Source organism: Castor canadensis, chromosome 6, assembly GCF_047511655.1.
Source record: "Castor canadensis chromosome 6, mCasCan1.hap1v2, whole genome shotgun sequence".
Lineage (NCBI taxonomy): Eukaryota > Metazoa > Chordata > Mammalia > Rodentia > Castoridae > Castor > Castor canadensis.
Window position 1 is genome coordinate 20,605,919 of NC_133391.1, and position 25,460 is coordinate 20,631,378.

Sequence of the window (25,460 nt, forward strand, 5' to 3'; positions counted from 1 at the left end):
CCCTGTCCCCACCCCCTCCCTTACCACCCACTCCACCCCCTCCCGCTCCCCCCCTCAATACCCAGCAGAAACTATTTTGCCCTTATCTCTAATTTTGTTGAGGAGAGAGTATAAGCAATAATAGGAAGGAACAAGGGGTTTTGCTGGTTGAGATAAGGATAGCTATACAGGGCATTGACTCACATTGATTTCCTGTGCGTGGGTGTTACCTTCTAGGTTAATTCTTTTTAATCTAACCTTTTCTCTAGTTCCTGGTCTCCTTTTCCTATTGGCCTCAGTTGCTTTAAGGTATCTGCTTTAGTTTCTCTGCATTAAGGGCAACAAATACTAGCTAGTTTTTTAGGTGTCTTACCTATCCTCACCCCTCCCTTGTGTGCTCTCACTTTTATCATGTGCTCATAGTCCAATCCCCTTGTTGTGTTTGCCCTTGATCTAATGTCCACATATGAGGGAGAACATACGATTTTTTGTCTTTAACCCGAAGCGCGTTGGTGACCAGATTTCATCACAACCCATTGTTAGTGAAGTCTTCCAGTACACCCACCTCTTCTCTGACTAGAATGCTGGAATTCACCTTTTCAGACCCTTAGGCCCACTCGCTAGGCACTTTTTGAGAAAACTCATAGAGAACTGGAGATGTGGCTCAAGCAATGGAACACGTGCTTTGCAAGCAGGAAGCCCTGAGTTCAAACCCCCAGTCCCACCAAAAAAAAAAAAAAAAGAAGAAACTCATAGAAACAGGAAGTCTGACAGCATCACAGTTTATGGGGTCTCACCTAAGGCCTTAGCATTTTCTATCACTCTTTTTCAGTTGTCTGTGATTTCTTGCTCTTTCATTTTCATTTCTCACAATGGCCGTCCAATACTTCCTTAACTTTCCCCCACTGCCTGCCTCAATCCCAATGTCTCTCCTTTTCAGAATATGCTCTGACTTTCATCATTGAGGAAATTTCTTCTGTAAGGCCTGGTTTCCCTAACCTTCCCATTTGTCTTACCTATAAAACATGTCTGCTTCTATCCTTGTTGCTTTGTGACCTGAAAGTCATATGGCTCTCATTCAGAATTTACGCCCTCTCCCTCTCCTTCACCTTCTGGCCTTCTATGGAATTTTGGTCCACCAATTAACTTCTCTTTTTCCTATATTTAAACTCTCAATTTCTGTTTGAAAACAAGGAATGTGCTCAAACTTTGCTGTCCAATGAACACTTTTCTTTCTCACCTCTTTGGGCAGCTTCTGTCAGGTCTCCACTCACTTGTTCCTAGGAGTAATCTACTCCTGGTGCACAATACTCTCTTCTATCATCTTCTTTTCCTTGCCTGTCATTCAGTCCTCACCCTTTTGCAGTATGGTTTCTACCCTCTATGCTGATAGAACTGATGTTGTTAATTCAACTTTTGATTGACAATACCAAAAGACATTATCTTTGAACTCTAAAAATACTCTTTCTTTCACTATTTGCTCGCTCCCTCCATCTTCTCCTAGCTTTTGTGCCACTGTAATGATTTTCTTTGTTCTGATTCTGTTCTGACCTCTGTGTTTATACAGGCTTCTCTTCTTCCACACTTTGTTGTATGGAGTTCAACTCAGATCATGTTCAGCTCTTCTGTTAATTATCAGACCCTCTTGAGATGACCTAGCTCATTCTCATCAGCAAATTACATCCAAGATCAGACCCAGTGGAGATACTTCCCCATCACCTTCAGACCACAGAGTACATTGACAAAGGGACCTCGATGGAATATCATCTAGGTACTCAAACTCATCACTCCAAGACCACATCTGTCCTTTCCATGAGAACTGTCTCTACCCTTCTACAATTTTTAGTTGTTTGATGCTACTGTAGATAGAGCAACATAAACTAGACATTGTCTGCTTCTGTCATTTTCTGTACCTGTGAGCCTTGATAAATTTTTTTTCCTAAATATTTCTTGTCCTTTGTTCCTTACCATCATGGAGGAAGTAATAGACAAAGAAGTTTGTCTATTACTTGGGTCCACTGAATGAGCCTGCTACATAGCTGGGCCTCTCAGATCTCTTTCCTATGTACTGTGAATACCCTAAGCCCCCAGGATTCCCAGGAGTGTACAGGGGAAGCTTCAAGTTTATTCACTATACAGTGACTGATTCAGGCAGAGTTCTCTACTGCTTCCACCCTATAAGGAGCGTCCCCCATTCCATGATGTTTTTCCTGTCCCTGTTTCTTTGCTTATGTCTCTACCTCTACTTAGAATTGTTTTCAAGCACCCCCATTCCTCTCCCTGGCTCACTCTGCTCTGAATTGATCCATTCAGTTCCTTTATCTGCTGTATCTACCTCCATGAGACCCTGGCTATGTTAGAACTTTCTTTCCTACACTTTTATACTATCCCATGCAGGTCTCTATTGTTGAGTTAATGGCAGTGATCATAACTAACCATTTGCCCTACCAGGCTGTAGGCTTGACTATAAATACATCTTTTAATCCTTTGTGCACATACTGCCTAGTGAATGTTGACTGAATGAATAACCAGATAAACAGACCCATGTGACTGGCAGCCAGGTTAACCATTTTAAGCATCCACTTGATGCACTAATTTTAAGAGTCAATACAACAGTTTCATAATAGAGAATTCCTATTGAATCTGAGATATTTAACTGGAATAATTGATAGGTATTTACTCTTACTTTGTAAGTGTGATGGTGTGGTCAATTTGTGGGTCACAATTTTTTAGAGGGCAAGACTATATGCAGTACCATGTGGTAGATGTATAAAAAGTGTTAAGACCTATTTCATTTTAAAGTTTAAAAATGTAAGAAGTAGCCTTGTAAATTAGTTACAATTTATTGAATACCATGCCCCCAATAAAAAAACTGAAATTTTGTGACAAAAGTAATTTATTGAAACTTAATTAAAAATGTCACACATTTTAAAACTTAATTAGGAGTTTAAAAGAAATTTCATGCATTAAGTGAATGAACATAAATGAATTTAGTAGTGATTATGTTTAAAAAACATTCAAAAGTAGCAAATATATGGAATGAATTACCTTATAGCTCATTCGTTTTAGAATTTGTCCAGAAAACATTATATTATTTTGATCTAATGTGTCCTTTTCTCCCAAATGGTGGCTAAATTCTAGTAGGAGTGAGCTGAATATTAGCTAAGATACAGCAATAAATGATAGTTGTTCCTCATTATTCACACTAGTTACATTCATAAAGTTGCCATGAACACTGAATTAGTGAACACTTAACAGAGGGTCTTAGAAAATACAGGTAGGTTCCTATGAGCCTCTGGTCATAACATCTCCAGCCCATCAATACATAATCTTGTTTTATGTGTGTTTCTGTTTAAATCACCTCGTTTAATATTTCTTACCAATTTATTAATATTGAACTCACATCCAGCAACACTGTCTGGAGGTAGCTTACCTAACACATCTGTTTTTGCACATCACAGGCTTCTCACACTTAGGAACCCTACACAGCAATTTAGCACCAGAGTTAGAAGCATTTCAAACAAAACAATTTTCACTGCCCTGTGCAGGCCATGAAAGCACCACTAGTATTGATTTAGGGTATTACAAAATTTTGTTAATTGAGCAAATGTGCAAGTGCAGAATCCCCAAATAAGAAGGATATACTGAACTCTGACATGGATCAGCACTCATTTTGGATTGTATTTATTTCACTACTTACTTTATTGTACAGCATTCTACAGTCTGTCCTGTGATAGCCTAAAGAAGACTCATCTTTGGAACTTTGAACTTCAGTTTAATTTCCATGCTGTTCCTCTTTTTCCTCTTGTAGTTCTTTTAGTTCCTTTCTACTCCTCCTTTCTCTCCAAATTTCCAGCTGAGTAGGGGAGAGTGCTAGACTGCAGATCAGGAGATGTAGTAAAAATGTTCACTCTGCCTTTACCTCAATCTGGGATGGAGAACAGCTGGTTTGGCCAGTATAGGTCTGTTCCTTATCTGCACAACGACTGTGTTGTCCACATGATCTCTAGGGCCGTTCTCTGCTTTAAACTACGCTTCTGTTCATGCATCCTTCTTGAAAACTGTAGGCACTGCCACAATTTATACTACTAATGCAAAACTCATTCAGTAGTTTAAGCCATAGTAAGTTTAGACTATGCATCTGTAATCAAAAGACAAAGAAGAAATTGGATTTTATTCCTTATACTATTAGACATTTTAATCAGATGAAATTTGGTAAGCTATTAGACAAATCTTCCATTCACAAGTATGCTATGTACAAACAGCAAGTTAAACAATATAATCAAGAAAAAAGTTCCTATAACAATGGCAGCAAGTGTTTTGTGTGAGGAGAAAAAGAAACCCTTAGAAATAAAATTACCCAAAAAAATTCAAGTTAATATGAAACAAAGAAAGACTAGAATAAATTAAAAAAATATAACCTGACTGCCCATCAAAATATCATGTTAATAATTCAAATATTCATTCTTTATTCTAAAATTGATGTGGAAAAAATCCCAGTCAATATTTTAAAAAGAAAATTGCAAGTGACATTATTGAAACATAGCACAAAGATGTACTAATTAAAACATCATTTTCTGTCCATTACAGAAGTATGTAATAAATTTCTCATATTTTTGGATTACTTTTCTGTCTCTTTATACATGCACTATGTGAGACCATTTAGCAAAGATTTAAGAGTCAGAACACAAAGCAACTGTTACTTTATCTGATGACAGTAGATTCCTTTTTGGTCATTAGATAACTTAGCTGTCCACAGACCTTTTGTGGACTTGGAGCTAACACATAAAGATGTCATTAAGATGGTAAGCTGTGTAATACATTCAACTGTAAAATCCTTAATTTATGATTTATTTCTACATACAATAACCTTAGCTTCTGAGTTCTAAAAATATAGTGAGAAATCAGTTATAGCCATTTCCCTAAATAATCCCCATAGGTCATAGAATAGACCCAGTGGCAACTGATATTATTCAATACAGTAAGTCTATTAGCTTTTTTAAATGCAAAGAAATAATAGTTTTCTGCCTGACAGTTGGAAACATAAGTTCTTCATAGGAAAATGGGTATCAAAAGTCTTTAAAGAAAGAAGCGCATGCTTGTAATAGTAACTACTTGGCAGGCTGACATCAGGAGGATTGCAGTTCAAGGCCAGCTTGAAATAACCAGAGTATGAAGGACCAGAGGCTTGACTCAAGAGGTGGAGCACCAGCTTCATGAGAATGAAACTCTGAGTTCAAACCCAAGTACCACCAAAAAAAATAAGTCATTGAATGAATATAATTTTCCAGGAAGAAAAGGAAAAATCACTTGACGCAGGAGAAAATATAATTGCATGCATTTGGGCATGGAAGAATGCAGAGAATGTGAGGAGCTCTTCCTGATCCACTGAGGCAAGAGTGTGAGATACATGAAGGAGACAGCAGTCATTTGTGGAAAGGTGGCCTGGGGAGAAATTGGGAAGGATCCCATACACCAGGCTAAAGGATTTGGTCATTTTTCTCTAGAGGAAAGCCAATCTTCTTGAGTTGTTAAACAGGAGAGGCAGGTAAGATATAGACACCAGCCTCATGTGGAAAGAATTTCATGAGGAACAGAGTATGTCATTACCCTGTGGATACCTGAGCCATGATAGGTAGTTTCCCTTCCTACTATGTATGTACGTAGAGGTGCTTTGTAAAGGACAAAACACGTCATTGACAGTGATAGAAAGCATTCCTCGAAGCAGTTCTTCCTGAGTCAGGATGCCTGAGTGCACACTAGAGTCATAGAGGAGGCTGATGCTTGGCGCTCAGCCCTGGAGACTTAGATTAAATTGGGCTGATGAAGGAGCCTGAGCACTGGGGTCTTTCATAACTTGCCATGTGAGTCTAATGTATTGCACTAAAGCGTGAACTTTGGTGTCCTGCCATCCAGGACATCATTTTCCTTAAATGTGAACGTGCCTGAAATATGGTGGCCGTTTATAACCCTTGCACATGTTTAATTTGGGGATTGTTTAATTCCTCACTCCACAATGTTCTTATTAAATTTATGGTACATCTTCTAACCAGCAGTATCTCAGAAAGGAGGAAATGAGCTGTGTAAAACATGGTAACTTCTGAGTTATGTGAAAATGAGGAACATGTAGTTGACAGTAACCTTACCCAGCATGGCTGGTTTGTGGTTGGTTTCTTCGTCCTTTGCTGTGGTTCGCTCCCTCTTCTCACACTGAACTAGCTTCATGCTGTTTTGCCCCATAATATCTGCCTCTTGTTTTAGATCACTAAGTCTTATGTGTTTGTTCAACATGCATTCTCCAGTCTTGGAGTCTTTAGTCAACTGGTTTCTCCATAAGGTTTTTTTCTGACTATGTTCCATAAATTGTCTGTAGTGGTAGATACCTTCAGCCCAAATCTTAAGACACTGTCTTTTTATCTCTCTGGTTGTTCTCATTTCCTTGGTAGCTTTACTTCTGTAGGAGAGGGAAGGGGTTTACAACCCTTCCCAATTTGGAGTCATGGCTGTTCTTTTGTAGTCTCAGTCTGTCTCTCTTTCTCCCTGCCTTCCTCCCTTCCTTTCTCCCTTTTCCTCTCTCAGTCCTCAGCCTGTTTGCCCCTAGCTATTACAAGCACCAACCAAAATCTTGGAAAAACTCGAGGTTTACTGTGAAAGATGAAAGGAAGGAGAAATGGAAGGTAAACTTTTCAAGTGAGAAATGAGAACTATGAGAATCTTAAGAGCCCTAGGAGTGAGTAATGCCAGTGGGGAAACAGGCCTGACAGACATTGCAGAAGTGTTAGGATTGGTGTCTGAATTGATTTGTAATTGTTTTTGTATGTTGATATAGTTTACTTTTTAAAAACCAACATCCCTGCTATAATCAAAGCTGTGTGAACTTGAGATTGGGGTTCTCCTGCTCAGACAGTGGATATTTTATTAAATATTTTATAAATGAACTGAGTTAATGTGTGGAAGGATTAGTGAAGATAATAAAGTCACATATGTGATTTTCAATCCATTCCTGATTCTCATCCACACACCCAATGACAGACACTAACAGTAATCAAGTTTGTAACGCAGACCTTGTTCAAATATTTACTTGAAACGGATAATCTTAAATATTTTAGTTAGTGATCACTTTTCCATTAGCCAATGACGTGACATGACTGCAGAAATGACACCATTAGGTTATATTTATACAAAATCTTACAGTGGTGAAAAAACACAGTTATTCCGTTGTAATAGTTTATATATTAACTGATGAGAACCCCATACTCTGAGAGTAGCACCAGCAAATTAGAACATATTCCAAAAATGACAACCAAAGTAGAGGTCATGAAATTTGAGGAGTGGTTCAAATGCCTGAAAAAAAAGCAAAGCACGGTGGAGAGGGACGGAATTCCAGAACCGGTGCTGACAAATTCGGTGGCTATGGGAAAGCCAGTTTATTTTTGCCCCAGGTTGGTCCATCTATAAACTAAGGGAAAAGGTTTCGTTGTTTTCGAAGTTTTCTTCCAGGCCTGCTATTCTAGAATTTTACAACTTCACTATTATGTGTGAACATGACAATTTATCCTCAAGTAATGAAGAGTTATTCATAGATAAAATGATACAGTTTACTTTTATAAGGTAGAATTCATCCTATCAGGTGTTATTTACCGAAGGTTAATACAGTGTAAAGGTAATCGTTTTTTAGCTATTACATTAGTGAAATAGGAATGAAGGTCTTTGCACAGTAGTGGCATTTTCATCATTGGGTAGGATATCACACAGGGAAAGCTCATAGGTTGGAGGGTGAACTTGCTAACACCTTTCAGGTATAGGGTCTTCTGCATCTCCTGTATAACATAGACCCAAGGTGCAGCCCCGAACCCAGTGTTCTGGCAAGCTCATATGCCAATATTTTGAGTTGAATAAATGATTTTTTAATATCATGAAATAAGGAGGGTGGGAAGCATGGGGCACCAAAACTACTTCTCTTTGATTCGCTCTATCACGTTCAGCAGGTTCAAGGTCAGCTGCCGCCATTAATGATCCCTGTATTCCCTCCTGATCAACGGACACTGGCTGCAGCTGCCCAGCAAGGATTCCTCCTTCCTCCAGGGTTCAGCTACAAGGCTGGATGTAGTAAGTATCACTGATTTTTAATTTGGGAGTGGGTGGAGGGCATGGCTTTAAGGTGGTCCATTTAATATTACTGCCACTCCAAGATATGAGAGCAACCATATAGCATTTTTGTTTTAAAGAGGAAACACAAAGACGGTGTGGAAAAGGACTTGTGTTGATATTTATAACAGTAACAGCCTGGATTATATTTCTGTGCTTCTGAAGCCAATATTTGCACTTTATAATTCAGTTTCATATCTTCTGTTTCCAGTGTCTTCTTAAAATTCTTAAAAAGAATTTAGGGTTCTTTTTACTTTTACAGAGATAGGATGATATACGCTTTTCACAGTTTTCCATTACCAAATGAGATAAGTTCAGTTGTGTAATATGAATTAGTTGGCCCTCTCCATTGTTTGTTGCCTCTGCATAATTTCTCACTGGTCTTACTTTACTTCTTACACCAAACTCAGCTCTGGACTTTGGACTTTTATCAACAGTGTTCCCTGCCCGTGGTGTCCTAAGCCTCTTCCAACTCAAGATGGGGAATGCCCTACCTAGTTTAGGTCCCTTTCCCTTGGTTGCTTGGGATCCTGTGTGACGTCTCTCTGATTTTAATTGTAATCTTTGTAAATATAGTGGCTGATTCTGTCTTATTCACTTCTATATTTCAACTTGTAGTGCAACTTTCAACCGATTTTGAATGAATGTTCACTATAAACAATATAAAGGACATGTTTCGCTAATAAGTTACACTAAGATAACTGTGTGGCTTACTGTCTTTCCATGTCTGTGACTTTTATGCCTTTTCCTCCTTTACCCAAATCTAAAGTGTGCATTGTCAGTTTTGGAAACAAACTTTAAAAATTGAAGTAGCCAGAATGCCATCTGTATTCTATTAGATAAAAATATTCCAAAGACAGACCAGACTTCTAAGCTAAATGTCTTTTGGAGTATCATTACTATGGCCAGAAGGAATGTAGATAAAGCAAGTTTACTGAAGTATTTTCATTGATAAAAGTAGAGCACTACTGAAAAAAGTTAGCAAGCTATGGTCATTTGGGATATTTATGTAGCCTATTACTTTGAAATTCTATTGAATTCCAGCTCTTGTGTATGACAAAAATTGTCCCCTTAGTATCATGCTAAGCAACTGCAAGTGAGAAACTATGACTCTAGTCTGGTCTGGCGCCTCCTAGGTGATGTTTTGGATTTTCACCTGTAGGATTTTCATACTTATTCCTAGTCTTTAAGCTTTTCTCTACATCATCCTGAGGAAATAGGATATGATTTTTAAAATAATCAAAGTCATTTGAGATGAGTAGATTACGATTCTGGAGTTCAAGTACAAGTGATGGTGGTTCACTAGTATAAAAATCTGTACTTTTCAAGTTATTTATCCTTTACAGTTTTCATACTGATTTTGCACACCTCTCTCTTGACTTTGGTTTCTTATGTTTCAGAAATAATATTCTTACTCTGAAGCCTTAATTTGTTCATTTAATATTCTTGGCCACATCACTCTAATTTTATAGCACACCAGTTCATCCAGACATGCCAACTTTTTAAAATAATACACAACTGTATTGATTCTAAGTATTTTAAATTCTAAGTCTAATTTAAACTCTAAGAATGGAATTTTAAATTCTGTCACTACACTAAATTCTATGTTTTTAATCATAAAAGTTTTTTTTTTGTTTTTTTGTATTTTGTTTCCATTTTCCTAAGGCTTACTTCTAACATTAAACACATATAGCTGATGTGTTTTTGGTAACCTAGGTTACTAAAATGAAAAAGACAAAGCCATTTAAAATATCATTAGTTGCCTTTAATTTCATCTATAATATAAACATATAGCTTAGTTCTCTTTGCTTTTTTTTAAGCTTTGTTTTGTTTTTCCAAGAAACTACAGAAATAAGTCCCATTAGCAAATCCTGTGCTGAAGAGAAAACCACACTGAGTCTGAACAATGGCACAACTGTAGGCCTGGAAAAGGTCAAGAGCACTGCTTCCTTGCCCCCATGCAGCAGAGTTGGCATGCTAAATCTGCCCAGCGCTGATGTGAGATGGCACGGAGAAACTCCCCTCTCTAAAACTTTTAGTACATTAACCAGTAGATAGGCATACCTTCAGTGCTTAATGCTACAAGTGATAACACTTCTTTCTTGATCTTGGAAATAGAACAAAGCTTTTACTGTTGCTGACCAGCTTGAATCTGGCATCTTGCCAGACTCTAGAACTAAGCAGAAGCCAGGAGCCAAAGCAAGTGCCACCTTGCTGACACTCTGGCACTTGAGTCAGTTTCAGTGGGGAGCTGGGCAGATGTGATAAACTTGCTGGGCTATTTCCCACTCAACACACAGCAGGAAAGGAGGAGAAATAGGGAAAGAAACCCAGCCGTCAACTTCCTGTTGCTCCCCCCCCATAAGTGTCTACTTGATTTATCTTATGTCAGTTGGTTTCAGTTCTCAACGAAAAAGACTGATCAACCAATCTTTATTCTAGTTTCAAGTGAAAATTAAAAATACACTGTTAGTATCAAAAACCTAGAGGCTTTTCAGCAGTCCATTCATAAAGTACATTGATTGAAAACTTTGCTGTTTAGACTGTGTGTCTTGATAGAATACATTAAATAAAATCCTTAGGACCAAACATGAAAGATTAAATGTTCTCAGCAATGAAAAACATAAACTACAAACATAGGTTGAAGAACTTAACCATTGTAGACTGCATTAACATATCTTATTGTCAGAAAAAAAGTTTCTGCTCAGACATGGATATTTCTCCTTTACGAAGTACCTTGGCAGAAAATATGTCATGTAATGGAGGTGCACAAAATGCAAAATATTTGCCTTCCTGAACTGCTAGATGCACAGCACTGAATAATACTAGAATAGTTGAATAGCCACAAAGCCAGGGACTTTAGAGAAAACCAACTCGGTACATCCAAGAGAAGCTTTAAGAAATGTTATGGTCCATGCTTCACCTAGGAAGTGTGTTCATCAGTTTATAAATACTGAGATAGCAATGCCAGAATCTCACACTCTGTTTGGGCATTCATTATTAATGAAATCAAGCACAAAATCTCACATCTTCATGGGTGTGTGTCTGGTTATTGCTGTTCCTACTAATTTATTAAATCTAAAAATACTGCAGACTTCTGAGGACGTGAAAATGATGGGATATTAATGAATCTCTATGTGTGTGTGTGTGTGTGTGTGTGTGTGTGTGTGTAGAGAGAGCATTCTATCTATCTACATAAAGAGGACATTCCATCTATATCTATATGTGTATATATCTATTTGTATATGTGTGTTTATATATGTACATATATAGACAGAGACAGAGGCAGAGAGAGAGAGAACTTGAAAAAGTTATGTGAAAACACTAGCTTAATCAGTCAACATCACATTCAAGGGAAAAAATTGGTCAAATAGTCTTTCTTTTTAACTTGTCAGTTATATTAAAACTGTTAACTAAGTTTCTATGTGGAAACACACATATTTTCATGACACATAATCAAAAATTCCAATTCTAATTTATATTTCTGGGTAATAGCTCATTTGAATCAGAAAACAATGACAGCCCTTTAAATAAATTTGAAAAACACAGTAAGCAAGGCTTCCATTGTGAATTGTAAAATAATTGGGTGTACACACGAATGCGTTGTACATTGGGATGGTTGAAGAGTGCAAGGACACAGTCCGTTTGCCTCTGCTGGAAAGTCTGAGTACAATCCTTGTTGGTTAACCAAGACTTCAACTTGTGAGCTGTGAGGCTTGTGTGAGGCATGTTTTTCTTTTTTAATAAATTCAATTGCAGAATACTTTTATGTTGTAAGGAAGATACCACTTTTGTACTTGCCATCTTAGGAAAAAATTCTACTTTAAAGTAGTATATTGAATGTGCTCATGGGCATATGCCCAAGACCTAAAAGAGCTTTTGAGATAAGCTGGTTGAAGGATTGTTTGATCAGTGCACCCTTCTCTCACCCTCACTCTGGTCCTCTCACCTCCACACACAGCTTGCTGGCAGCCCAAGCTCAGGTCAGCTCTGCTCCCCTGGGCACACATTAGAGTGGAAATGAGAGGGGTAGGTGCTTATTTTAGGATTGGTGACTGTGTCCCTCTGTGCCTCTCCTTTCTCTTGGGGTAGAAAATTTTCTGTCACATAAGTGTGATAGTTAAATGCTTTAGAAATTTTGACTGGGAGACATTTTATATGGAAATAAAAAATCTTCAGGAAAGTGAAAATCCAACCAAATAGCCTGTTTTCTAAATATAGTATAAAATAAAGTTGTGAAGGAGCTGGCTTGATAGTTTAGGGCAAATTATCAAGCCCAGTGTGTTAAATAGCTATTGATACAGAGTCTCCTCAATAGATAGGCACCTGTCTAATGCCATGGGTACCAAACTGTGTGACATGGTTACCAAGATGCTGTGGCAAATTCATTAGGGCTCATGAGATACTTTCTTTTTATTAAAAAATTTTTATTAGGATATAGTCATTATACAGGGGGACAGTCATAGTGAAAATTCTAATTAGACTTATATTGTACACTGGTTAGATCACCCCATCCTTTCTCCCCCTCAATCCCTTCCCTTCCCCAATTAAAGCAATTGCAAGAGATTTCTTTGTTCTATTTCTTGTATGTATATGAAGTCCACCAACCATATACCCTCAACCTTAATCTCCTTCATTCACCCTTCCTCTCCCACTAATATCCTCCCCCCGACACACTGTACTTATGTTACAGTGCTGTCTTTCATTATTAATAGTTAAGTTGATGTTCAAAGGGGTTTCTCAATGTATCCCCACCGTGGGTGTACTTTATTTTGGTCTGTTCAACCCCTTCCTTTACTCTCTCTTACCATTTTACCTCCCACCCACCTACCCCACCTTTCTCAACAGCTTTCAATACATATCCTTAGATCCTCTACCTCCACAGATGTTGTGTTTTACAGTATTACTGATGCTCTGTCATTCTCTTTTCCTCTCCCTCTTTCTCCAAGTTCCATGGAGTATTTCCACTATTAGTAATGATATTTTAAATTTTTAAAGAAATACAAAGGAACCTATTGGACACTGTGTAAAGTACCATGCTTATGTTGTTTGGACTTTCCTACTTAATAAAATTGAGTGGTTGGCTTTTTCTTTTGTCCTAAGTGGGTCATAAAAAATATTTTCAGCCCCTGATGGTGCCTTAACCCATGAAAATTTGGGAACTTTTAGTGACATTATTTTAAAAATCATTAGGATCTTTTTCTTAACAGAGAAGTTATTGTTACTAACCAATCACATTGGGAACCACAGAAGAGAACAGAACGAATTTACTTTGCACTTGTAGAACTATATGAAATATTATGAAAGTAATTGACTCATTTGTGTACACCAGTTGATTCCTCTGTCTATATAATTTCAAGCACTCAATTTTGTGTGTTTGTTGATGTCGTTAGCCCAATCTCAAATAGGCAACTCCACTCTAAGAGGTACTTCCATGGAGGGAGTCTGGACTTGGAAACAGGTTTTGCCTCATTCTGCTCCTTTGTCTTTAGGCAAGTAATGGCACTTCAGTTTCCTCATCTACAAAGTGAAGTGAGATGCATTTTACTGAACTGTGGCAGAGTAAATGAGATTGTGTGTGAAACGCTGCCTAGCACTGTGTCTGTCTCTTTAGGTTATAAGTGAAAAGTACTTGGATGAGATAATGTCAGAAAAGACATAGACCCTGGGCCCCCTCCCCAGGGAAATAACTGGATCATAAAACCACACCCAGCCATTATCTAGGATCAGACTCACTCTGCCACACCTACATGAGTCTGCCTTTGACTCAGAAAAGTAAAAGCCTTTGCAGAAAAAGTAGTACAGTGCCGATGGGAACATCTGTTTGATTTGATCTACCCTTAACCTTAGCTGTTCTCATTACAATCACCATGTTTGGAACCTTTTTCTGTTGTCTGTGTATGTCCATTTGTCTATTTATCAGAGCTCATGTTGATCACATGAGTTTTAGAAAATGTATTAGTCACTCTTTGGCTCTGTGAAACTAGAAATACATTCACATACTCGTTCTGCATTTTAACACATTGATTAATTTTTCAAAAATGTGCTAAATAAAATAGCCATATAAAGTTACTGATTGAAATATTTAATTGCCTTATGAGATTAGCTTAAATAAATAGAAGTTGATGAGCCAAGCTTAATAAACTTAAAATATGCTGTATTCGCTCTTCATCAGTTTTCTGAACAGTATTTCCGCTTCCAATAAAAAAAAGGAAACTCTCAGTTAATTAGTTCCTCATACACCACAATAAAATTAATGTTTAGAAGTTAAATACCATAAACTTCCCCAGGCGTATTTGCTGATGTGTTCCTGTTTTTAGTTAATGTCACATGTTTCATTGTTTAATGGGGGTATCATGTGGGTTCCATTATATATCTTGCTGCAAAGGACCCATGCGGCTGGCATTTGCAGAGACTACATGCTAATTTCTGATTTCACTGTGTTAGCTCACATACAGGTCATTGACAATCAGTGCTCAGTCACTAGATCACAGGTTAAAGCTGTTGACACAGTACACTTTTACCAAACTGACAAAATAGGAAACATGTGTTGTCAAGATCACACACTGTAGGTTTTTTGTAAAAGAGGGAAGAGGATCCAGTCACATCCGCAGGCCTCTGTGCTGTGTGTTAGAATGACTGTGACCAATTCCTGCTCCCCCCAAAAAATACACATCCCATTTCTTTCTCTTCCCCAAAGTTTACAAACCAAGGACTTTAGGAAAATCTCACTTAGTTGTAGAGCTTTGCAGATGTTTATTCTTGTGAAGAATAGCTTTGGTTCCTGAACAGAAAATCATTTAAAATTCTCTTTGAAGGATGTTAAGACTAGTGGCTTAAAAGAAGTGATTGAAAAGTAAAGAGAACTGGATATGGTGGCAAGCACCATCCAGTTCTCATGGTAGAAATTTTTCTATGTTAGTAAAGTACATTTTTTTATAAAAATGGAGTTGATACTATTTTCACAAGATTCACCACAGAGGTACATAGTCACAGTACTATAACTTGCTATAAAATAATAGATTACACTGCTTTAGTGTTTAAGAAACATAGTCACACAATCGCTTTTAAATCCATAACTGTGTGAGGTTGTAACTGATCTGTATTAGGAACCATTGTTTAATCCAGTGCCTTCTACACACATGCACACACACACACACACACACACACACACTCACACAAGCAAAAATAACAAAAACCCTTTCCAGATCCATTCCACAGATTTTACTAGATGTAGCTATATGGAATAGTTTACCTCATCTATTTGTTTTTAGCAACTTAGAATGTAAGAATGTCATTCATCTCAGACATGAGGGCATTCACCTCCATGTTTCCTTTCTCCTTGCCAGTGTAGATGGGTCACATGGAAAGAGTGGCTACTAGCACTCAGTGCTTTCAGCCAAGAGGCCTTAAAATGTGGTATTACCATAGAAGCTGACCAGGCAAGCCTTACCACGAGAGTTCTAGGTTCCTGTTTTTCTTGCCACAGAAAAATGGAATTTCATCTCAGTAGTGACTCACACGAGCAAGTCCAGAAGAGGAGCATATCATTTTACTCATGACTATTAATGACACTGGACAGTGAAAGCTCCAGTAAGCACATGCTACCACTCCAGGGAGCTCCACTGGACAGCAAACTTTTGTCAGAAGTCCACTGGACACTATAGAAGCAGAATATTTAGTGGCACAGCCTGAGATAGGATTTTGCTTCAGACTCTTCAGTAACTACCTATTTTCCATGAGGACTGGAAAAGTCATGCTCCTGGAATATCACGTGGAATGGGTTGCCACGTTAATTTGGATACAGGGTTAGCTGCTGGAAAATGTCAAAATAATACGAGCTTACATGCAATAAAGGAGTACTTTTCACTCACATAATAATCCAAGCATTGCTCAGGTGTTATTTTCATGATATACCAGGTACCGGCTTGTTCTCTTATTTGTCACACTGCTTTCCAGAAACTGGCTGGCATTGCATGAACTATGATAGCTTTTCTAGGTACGGTATCTTCATTGCAGCCATTGTGCAGGGAAAAGGCAAGAGAGAATATAGCAATCTTTAAACAGTATTGGTTCCCTAATAATTCACTGTGGCTATATCTTCAAATGAAGCACTTAAACTTTTATTAAACCTGTTGCTATAGTCAGAACATAAAACTCTTCACATTGTTTCTAATATACGAAAGGGAGCAATTGCTGATTGCACAGCCTCAAATGATACAGAAGTGTAGAAAAAAACCAGAAGTTATGTGTACTTACACCTATACATTCCTATGATCCCACTTTCCAGAGGTAACTGTTAACTATTTGGTACGCGTATTTCTAGAGACAGATATAAACGTAATTATATATGGGTTATATACACCTATTGTATATCTTGATATAAGTATGTAATATGTACATGTACATAAATACAAGAACAAATACCTATTACTTCATAGAGTCATAGATTATAGCCTACTTACAAATTTAAAACATGTATCATGGCTTCTTCCTCTGCACTTCATGCCTAAATTTTCATTATTATTTCCTTAACTTGGATGCAATGGACTTTGTTTGTGTCTCTGCCAGGCATTTAAACTTACCTACCACATTTACAGTTTCAAACCATGGAGCAGTACCTGTATTTGCCCCAAATCAATTACCATGTGACCATTTTAATTCCATATATAACATTACACTTTAGTTTATTTGTTCATTTTTGAGCACTTTGCATCTGAAAGACTGCATCTTAATTTCTGATGTGTTCTGTGCTGGTTAATGGAAGGTTGGAAACTTTCAAAATTGACTGGTCCCAGTTTTGCTGTGAATGATTGTCATGCCGACTTATAATGGGAAACTATTAATTGTCTGACTTTGACAAATTTCACAGGACAAAGTAAAAATTAAACATGGGGTTAGAAGGCCATGGAATCATGGTCCCATTTCATGCTATTTTTGTCCTTGGTTAAGAGATTTCTCTTTGTGTGCCTTAGTTTTTTCACCTTCAAGGCAGCCATAGTAATGTCTGTCCTACCTAGTTCATTAGGAGACAGGCATTTCTAAAGAAGTAAATTATTACGTAACTGTAACATTATTATTGTTTATTAAGTGCATAATCCCATTTTGAGAATGTAGACTATATCACATTGAAAAGGATTTTAGGAGTTGATACCAGACCATTATACTTCTAACCATTCTAGATATTTGTGTTATTCTTTTCATTTGGAAGTGAAGGATTCCGTAACATTTCTTAATTTCCAGAGGTCTAAAGTTTATCATCCCAGTAGAAGCTTCTAGGTCAGGACTCATCCCAAATCTGTGTCCCACAGGCTCTGCCACACCAATTTAGGAAGCTTCCTGTTGTCACTTGCACACCACAGACTCCGGGGGCCTTCCAGGAGTAGGATGTCTGTCCTGGATGACTGTCCAGACAGGCAACATTAAATGCATTTAAATCTTAATGTTAAAAGTCAGAAATAAAAGAGAAAAGGCACTTAGTTTGGTCATGAGTGGCCCCTCTTCCAAATTCATACTTTTTAATACTTTAATCATTTGGGGTACATTTTCTCTAGACCATTCAGTTCCTCACAAGACACAGAGGCAAAATTTAGATATACTGTTCTAATACAGATCTGGATGGAAAAGCAGTTTTTTAATTAATGATTCTCTTTGAGCAGCTTAAAACAAGTCATTGTGAAATAGTTTAAGTAATTCTCAGTCGTAACACTAGAGCACTGAAGGAAAAGGACACTGTTTGATTCATTGTCACTCCTTCAGGAATCCTCAGATTTCTTAGACAATTAATCCAGGAATTCCCACTGGTACTAAAATTCTGCAATTTATAGCCAAAGACATGAAGGAAAAATGCTCCCAATTTTTATATGCATAAGTGTCTTCCTGTTCTGAGTGATGTTTCTTAAAGAGTTCATAAATTAATCTCTTTCTAAACTAGCCATCTAGGTAACTATTAAATTAAATAGGATAAAGTTTTCATTTGCTATGCTACATTAAAAAGTCATAAAAATATATTTTATTTAAAAATCTCTTACTAACAGTTACCTCTGAATATCTTTTTCTCAAACAGCTGTATAGTCAAACAAGAGCTACTTCATTAATTTTATCTTCTCAAATAAAATTTATTTGAAATATTTATATTCATCACTTATCATTTCATGCAAGTTAATACAAAATATAAGCATTTCTCATAAAAAGTTCCAAATTTTAATGCCACATTATGCTCTTTCTAACAAATATAAAGTTCTTACAGATTTTCTGCATTTAGAAAACCCTCTTTACTTATATATACCATGTCCATTAGTCTGGGTTCTACAGAATACTTTAGAAGAATTGTTATAAATCTAACTGCTTACAATGAAGGAGAAAATACAGCTGTGCTTCCTGCCATAAGGAAAAAAAATTGAGCTCACATTGATTTCAGAGAGTCTACACTGACTCTAAACAGTGGGGTGTTTTATTATTGCTTCATGTGAACCATTTTTTCTAGTAGGTGTCTTGGCTATGCTTAGGTGCTGTAATGAGTTCATAATAGCAGAGTCTTGGTAGCGAATAGAAATAAAATCAAGTCTTTGGAAATGTATGTCATTTAATTTTAAAATCCAATGATGTATGAATTGGTTTTAAAATCAAAAGTTTCAAAAGAGATAATTTATAGAATAGAAAAGATAGTTGTTGTATGCAAACAACAGAGGAGATTCATTTATATGTCAACTACCTTCTCTGGGTCCTCATTTCCTCATACCTCAATTTTTAGGCCTCTTTGTCTCCCTCAGTGTTTGGTTTTTCTTTAATGATCTGTAGCCAAACATTCTGTCTGTTTGAATTAAACTCTACACAGAGAACTAATTTGTTAGTATTTCTAGAGTGATTTACTTATAATCATTTCTTTTACTGAATCTTAGACTTCTGATATTCCAAGAGCTGTCTCCAGTGTTAGATATTTGTTAATGCCTTAATTAAATGAAATACTTTTTTATTTATACAATCAATGAACATCTTTACAGCCTTAAATATGGCAGGCATTATTCTAGGAACTATGGGTTCCAAGATGAAGGAAGCATAATCTCTGCCTTTAGGGTGCTCATTCTCTAGCTGGGAAGAATGGTCTGAATCTCTGTGTCCTCCCTCCCCCAAACTCATATATTGAAATCCTGACCCTGAAGGTGATACTGTTGGGATTGGAGACTTTGGGAGGGCCATTAGGCTGTGAGGGTATTACCTTTATAAAACAGGCCCAGGAGAGCTTCCTTGGCCTTTCCACTTTGTGAACATGCAGCAGGAAGTCAGCATATGAGTCAAGAAACAGGTTTTCACCAGACACTGAATCTGTCAGTGCCTCAATTTTAGTGTTCCCAGCCTCCAAAACTGAGAAACAAATGTTTGTTGTCTATAAGGTACACAGTTCATGGTATTTTGTTTTAGCAGCCCAAATGGGTTACTTAAAGCATATAATCAATTGTAATATGACAGAACTATGCATAGAATTTAAAAAGAAGTCCTTGGAAAGGAAGGAATTCATTTAAAGGCAAAGGCACTAGAAGTGTCAGGGAGGATGCTTAGTGTGAGGACCCCAGAGTCAAATCCTAGTGGGAGAAGGCAACTAAGCAAATGAAGAAGTGGTTAGGGTGAAGACAGCATTCCAAGAAGAAACAAAATCAAACCAAGTACAGCCTCTATAAAGAACAAAAAGTAAGAGATAGAATAGAGTATACATGAGCCCATAAACTGTTTGGTGTTAAGAGTAAATTATAAGAAGATGAATGATGAATGACCTAAGGACATTATATTAATTCAAGGAAATATTTTATAGACATTATATGCTACAGGAATAAAAGAAACCCACTTAAGAGCTAGGTTTGAGATTATGGAGACATCCAGCCAGCCATGTACCATCCATCTATCTATCCATTCATCTACCCATCTACCACCTATCCATCCATCTTTCCATCCATTCATCCATTCATCCACTCATCCATTTATCTGCTCATCTAGCCATCCATCCCTCCATTCATCTATCTGTTCATCCAATCACCTATCCATCCATCCATCCATCCATCTCAATTATCATGGCATGCTTTTCTTTTTCACTCATATTTTTCAGTTCTTAACACATACTCTATAATCAATGAATTTTTATCACACTTTAAATACCTCAAATGAGTATTTATTGAGTGCCTGTAATAAGTGCCCCTGGAAACTCAATAGAGAATTACTTTCTTTAATAGAGGACTGGAGCCTGGGAGGCAGATTGGAAGGCCTGAAAGTAAAAAGGAGCAGATCTTAGTGAATGGTTGTTTATGAAAGGTGAAAGAGGGAGAAATCAAGGGTACATTCATATTTATAGCTTGGGTGATGGACTGGGCATCAGCAACTGAGATAGAAATACCATAAGTTAGAAGTTGTTTTGGAAAAATAAGATGGTCAAATAAATTTTGCACTTGTGAAATGCAAGCTTCTTATGGGACCACTAGGGAGAATTGTTTAGAAAACCATGGAAAAGGTGTAGGATAATCATTGATTTGGAATCTAATAGTTTGTAAATTTTTGTTGATTCACAAGATTGGATGAACTCATTCAAATAAAGTGAATAAAATGAGAAAAGTCAAATGACAGGGATTAGATACCAAAGAATATGAGTATTTAAGGGAGGCATAAAGAAAGTTAGACGCCCCCCTCCACTGCAAAAATCAATAGTCATGGAGACAAGGAATGAGTAGAACCAGGACAGCATGTTTTCAGAAGAGTCAAGAACAATGTATACACAATGTAAATAAATATAAAAACAATAAAATAAAAGGAGAAAAGGAAAAAAGAGAATATAGACATAGTTAAAGGAGGGGACCATTAAATAGTCAACTAGTGCAGAAAGATACCCATCAAAATTTGGCAATTCAGAGGTCATTCATAAATTTATAAAGTACTTCTAAAAATTATATGCAGTGATTGCTAAAGCATATGAAAAGGAACCGAGATAATTATAGATTAGTTTTTAACAATTTAGATGAAGAAAGAGAAAATGGTGGTCTTAGAGGGGCTTTTATAGTCTCAATGTTTAATTTTTAGGATAAGAAATAATTGTGTACATATGGTAGGATATGATTATGTGCAAATTTCTCTGCTTGGCATATTTGAGGAGTCCTCAATCAACTTTAATTAGCCTTCAGCATATTTCTTGCTACTCTCTGAATGGGTTCAATTGCAGGGTAGTCAAAAAAGATGTCTTGCTCACTCACTTCTCTGGCCCTGGAGCGCTTCTGACTTTTAAGTTCATTCATTAATTCATTCAACAAATCTTGCTGAGCGTCTACTGTGTGACAGTCAGCCTTAGCTGTAGCTTAAATGGATTGTGAAATGCCTAGGAGATTAGTAAAGGAAACCTCTGGGAGTGTCTGTGATGGTGTTTTCAGAGATGATGATTAGATCATTTGGTCTCTGAGTTAATGAATGGCCAGTCTCTTGATAACATGATAGTGTTATTGGGAGGTGGTGAAATGTAGGGAAATGGGATGTATCATGAGGGCATAACCTTGAGTACTAGGTCTTGCCCTGGGACTTTCCGGATTTCTCCTTTTCTCTGCTTCTTGGCTGCCATTATGAGAGTTGCTCTCCCCTGCCACTCCCTCCATGCCATGATGGATTGGCACCTCTCAAACTGTGAGCTAAAGTGAATCCTTCCTCCCTTAGAGTCCTCTGCGATATTTTGACATAGCGATGAGAAATGTAACTAATACACAGCTCTCAGCCTTCTCTGTTCCTTGTTATTTTTATTCATGGCCTAACTCAAGCCAAGCCATTCCTTGGATCCTTTTCCCAGTGATCCCAACTTGTACAAAATCCTTCTTTCTCTAGTGATTGCTATCTGCACTATTCTCTTTTCTGCTGCTAGGCACGCGAAATCACAGAGTAGATAAGTTACAAAGAAAAAAGACTTGACCCAATTCTGGAGGTCCAAGGTCAAGGGGCCACATCTCATGATGTCCTTTTCTCTCCTTTTTTTTTTTTTTTTTTTTTTTTGCAGTACTGGGTTTTGGATTCAGGGCCCCATGTTTGCTAGGCAGGCACCCTACCTCTTGAGCCACTCCGCCAGCCCTGTTTTGTGTTTGTTTTTTTTCAAGATAAGGTCTTGCAAGCTACTTGCCTGGAGCTGCAGACAGCTGTGATTCTCCTGGTCTCTGCCTCCTGAGTGGCTAGGATTGCAGGTGTGAGTCACAGGAGCCCAGCATGATGTCTTTCTTGCTTGCAGAGATCCAAGGCATAAGGCATCACAGCAAAAGAGGGCAGGGGTGCTAGTATGCATATGATTTCTTTCCCTCTTCTTATAAGTTCACCAGTATTCAATCAGAAGGACTCCACCATAATGACTTTGATCCAATCCTAATCATGTCTTAGAGGTCCCACCTGTAAATACTATAGCTGGATTAAATTTCCATCCTCTTAATACCTTACAGTGGGAATTAAATCCAACATGTGAACCTTTGGAGAGACTTAAGTCATATCTGGACCATAACACTTACTTTTATTATTATTTGACTGTACTCACACAGTTTTTTTGTCATTGTTGTTGTTTTGTTTGTTTTGTTTTGTCTTAAGAAAGAGTCTCACTATTTAGTTAAGGCTGGTCTTGAACTCCTGATCCTCCTGCCTTGGTTTCCCAAGTGCTGGGATAGCAAGTGTGCACTGCCATGCTCAGCTAGTCATATAGTTTAGATTCATTTTACTTTTATATTTATATGTCTTACTTTCATAACTGAAAGCACCATAAAAGCAAGGTTTATGCCTCCACATACCAGACGGTTAATACTTGTTACTTCAATGACAATTATGTGAATGTATCAGTTATGAATATTTAAATACACAGTCTCTTTAGGGGCTGTCAGAGTGGCTCAAGAGGTAAGAGTACCTGCCTAGCAAGCATGAGATTCTGAATTCAAACCCCAGTGCCACCAAAAACACAAAAAAGCATATGATGTTTTCTGAAACTTAATTCTTTCCTTACTAAAAAATCAAAAACTATAATACCTACAAACTGTAGGATCTTCCTAAACCTTTTTATTTAAATGTTATAGAAGGGGATTATATCTATCCTATTGAGTCCTTGTGAGGATCAAGTAAGATTTTGTACATACACTTACATATATTCATATATATAGATGTATATATGGCTATATATGTGTGTGAAACATTTTAACAGAGTTTTAATGTCAGCAAATATTAGTTGCCCATATTTCAAATCAGTGGGAGAATAATGATTTATTAAAAAATGATGTTGGAACAATTAAATAAGTATTTGGAGAAAAAATGATATTTATTCCTAAGCCACATACCAAAAGAAACTAGAAGGCCAAACTATGATTTTTTTTCTGCTCATTTTCTGTGTCCCTTCTTCCCGTGTAATTGGTAACCAAGCTGTCTCCAAAGCTGTTCCTGCCTCTCCTGTTCCATCCTGATTAGTTCAGGCCATTATCATTTCCTACTTGATTTACTGCAATAGTTTTAACATGTTTCTTTGTCTCCAGTCTTTCCCTCTCCCAATCAATCTATCTCTTGCCACAAAATTGATCTATCTGAAACACAAATCAGGCCGTGTCACTTCCCTGCTTAATGTCTTCCAGTGACTTAACATAGCCTTTAAAGTAGAATACCAGACTCTGAGATTTGAGTTCTGCCTTCTCTTTAGCTACATAGCTCACTATTTCCAGATACACTGGGAGTGATACAAGTGCTACTGGATGTAGGGTAGAATGCTGGTTATTGTTAGTACTGCCCTAGGAATGGCAGGGGGCTGGTCCCAAGCACAAGACACACACCAATTCCTCTTTTAGTCCATGAGGTGAAATAAAGCAACAGTTTCCCTCAAAAGACTTCCATCCCCAGTGTCCTTCTTAACTTCATTTTGTCTTGGACTCCAGGAAATTAGAGTGGTAAGAGCAGGGTGCTTTAAGAACCCATCTGATCTTCCAGTAAGTATTGAAAACTTACCATGGAACTAACAAGCAGAAGACATGGGAAGCAATGTTCCCAAAATGTAATTTGGTAGTGAGAATGGCCATCTTTTAGAGACCTTTTAGTCAGTAATCTTCCGTGATGATCTACTCTGTTTCCAGGTTGAGTTCTTTTCTTTAGGTTTCTAGGATACCCTCTGCTTCTTTGGTCATAATATCATTGAATGATATTTTCCTCATTTCTTTAGGAACTCCACTAGAGCACTATGTGTGAGTGTGAAGCAACTTTTAATTTTCATATTTCCCAGCACCTAGAAAAATTAATCTGGTGTTTGTCAAGGAAGCAAAACAAAAACAAAACATGGGAGGCCAATAAAGGAATGAGGGTATGAATTTCATAGAAGAGAACATTATAAAACTTTTAGAGCTTTGTAGTAGTTCAGTGGATGCCAGGGTGTGTGTCCTGGATGATGAGTAAGACCGTACCTGTTTTTCAGTCTTCTCAGCCTAAATAGCCCTGTTGGAAAATTTGTTTTTCTTGCTTGCTTTATATGACATAGAAATGAATCCTTCATAACACAACTAAAGATGATTGATAGTTAGATATTCACTGTCATGATATTAATGCAATTAAAAGGCTTTTCAAGGGGTTAATGTCAACTCTTATCATTTATATCCACAGATATACTAAAAGCTCAGTTGTATTCTGGAAAAAATTGGCACACAAACCTTGGTATATTTTTTAACTTTGTGAAAAATTTTAGCTTTGAAGTAGAAATTTCCATGCTTGGCCTTGAAATAAGAAGCAAATTAATTTTGGAAAGACTTAGGGAAAAACTGTTCAAATGGTTAAAACCTAGGAAAGAGTAAAAGAAATGATGTTTAACTAGTTGAAAGTCAACTTGAATAACTTACATATGATTAAACTTTGCAAGTCAGAATTTTCCATTATCTGAGTTTTCTAAGTACCTCATGAATTATTTACAAAATAAACCTGTTGTAATATTTTCTCAAAACAGTTAATTGAGGGAGGGCCCAAATAAGTGACAGTGTTTCTTTCAAGAAAAGAATTTTTTTTAGCAGCTTATGAGTTTCTACTTTTCCTTTGAGAACTCCCCATGACCTTCTTTATGAGGTCTTGTGGATTCTATCTACTGTAGAAGGACAACATTGTCTTAGAATATATTTTTGAATTTCCTTAATTAAGAATTAAATTCCTATATCAGAAATTTTTAATTATTTTATCTACATTTACTGTAGAACTTGGAGCAGATTTCAACCATACTAGTTATAAATATTCTGGGCCTGAAAAAGATAATATGAGGTAGGCATGCTTGAAGTTATATGTTCTTGTGCTTTGGATGGAGATTATTGCAATAATGTATTTGGTTC

The 25,460-nt window shown here is 37.1% G+C and overlaps 1 protein-coding gene across 23 annotated transcripts in view; it reads left to right on the forward strand.

Annotated features, from left to right (window-relative positions):
• The window catches only part of Sox5 (SRY-box transcription factor 5), a 922,227-nt gene that overhangs the window by 799,351 nt on the left and 97,416 nt on the right, over positions 1-25,460 (forward strand). For 21 of the 23 annotated variants that reach the window (XM_074075856.1, XM_074075864.1, XM_074075855.1 and 18 more), the window contains one exon: positions 7,965-8,088. In XM_074075856.1, coding sequence (XP_073931957.1) covers positions 7,965-8,088 — 124 coding nt within the window. The remainder of the gene's footprint in view (positions 1-7,964; positions 8,089-25,460) is intronic. The other 2 variants (XM_074075847.1, XM_074075852.1) reach the window with 1 other exon arrangement.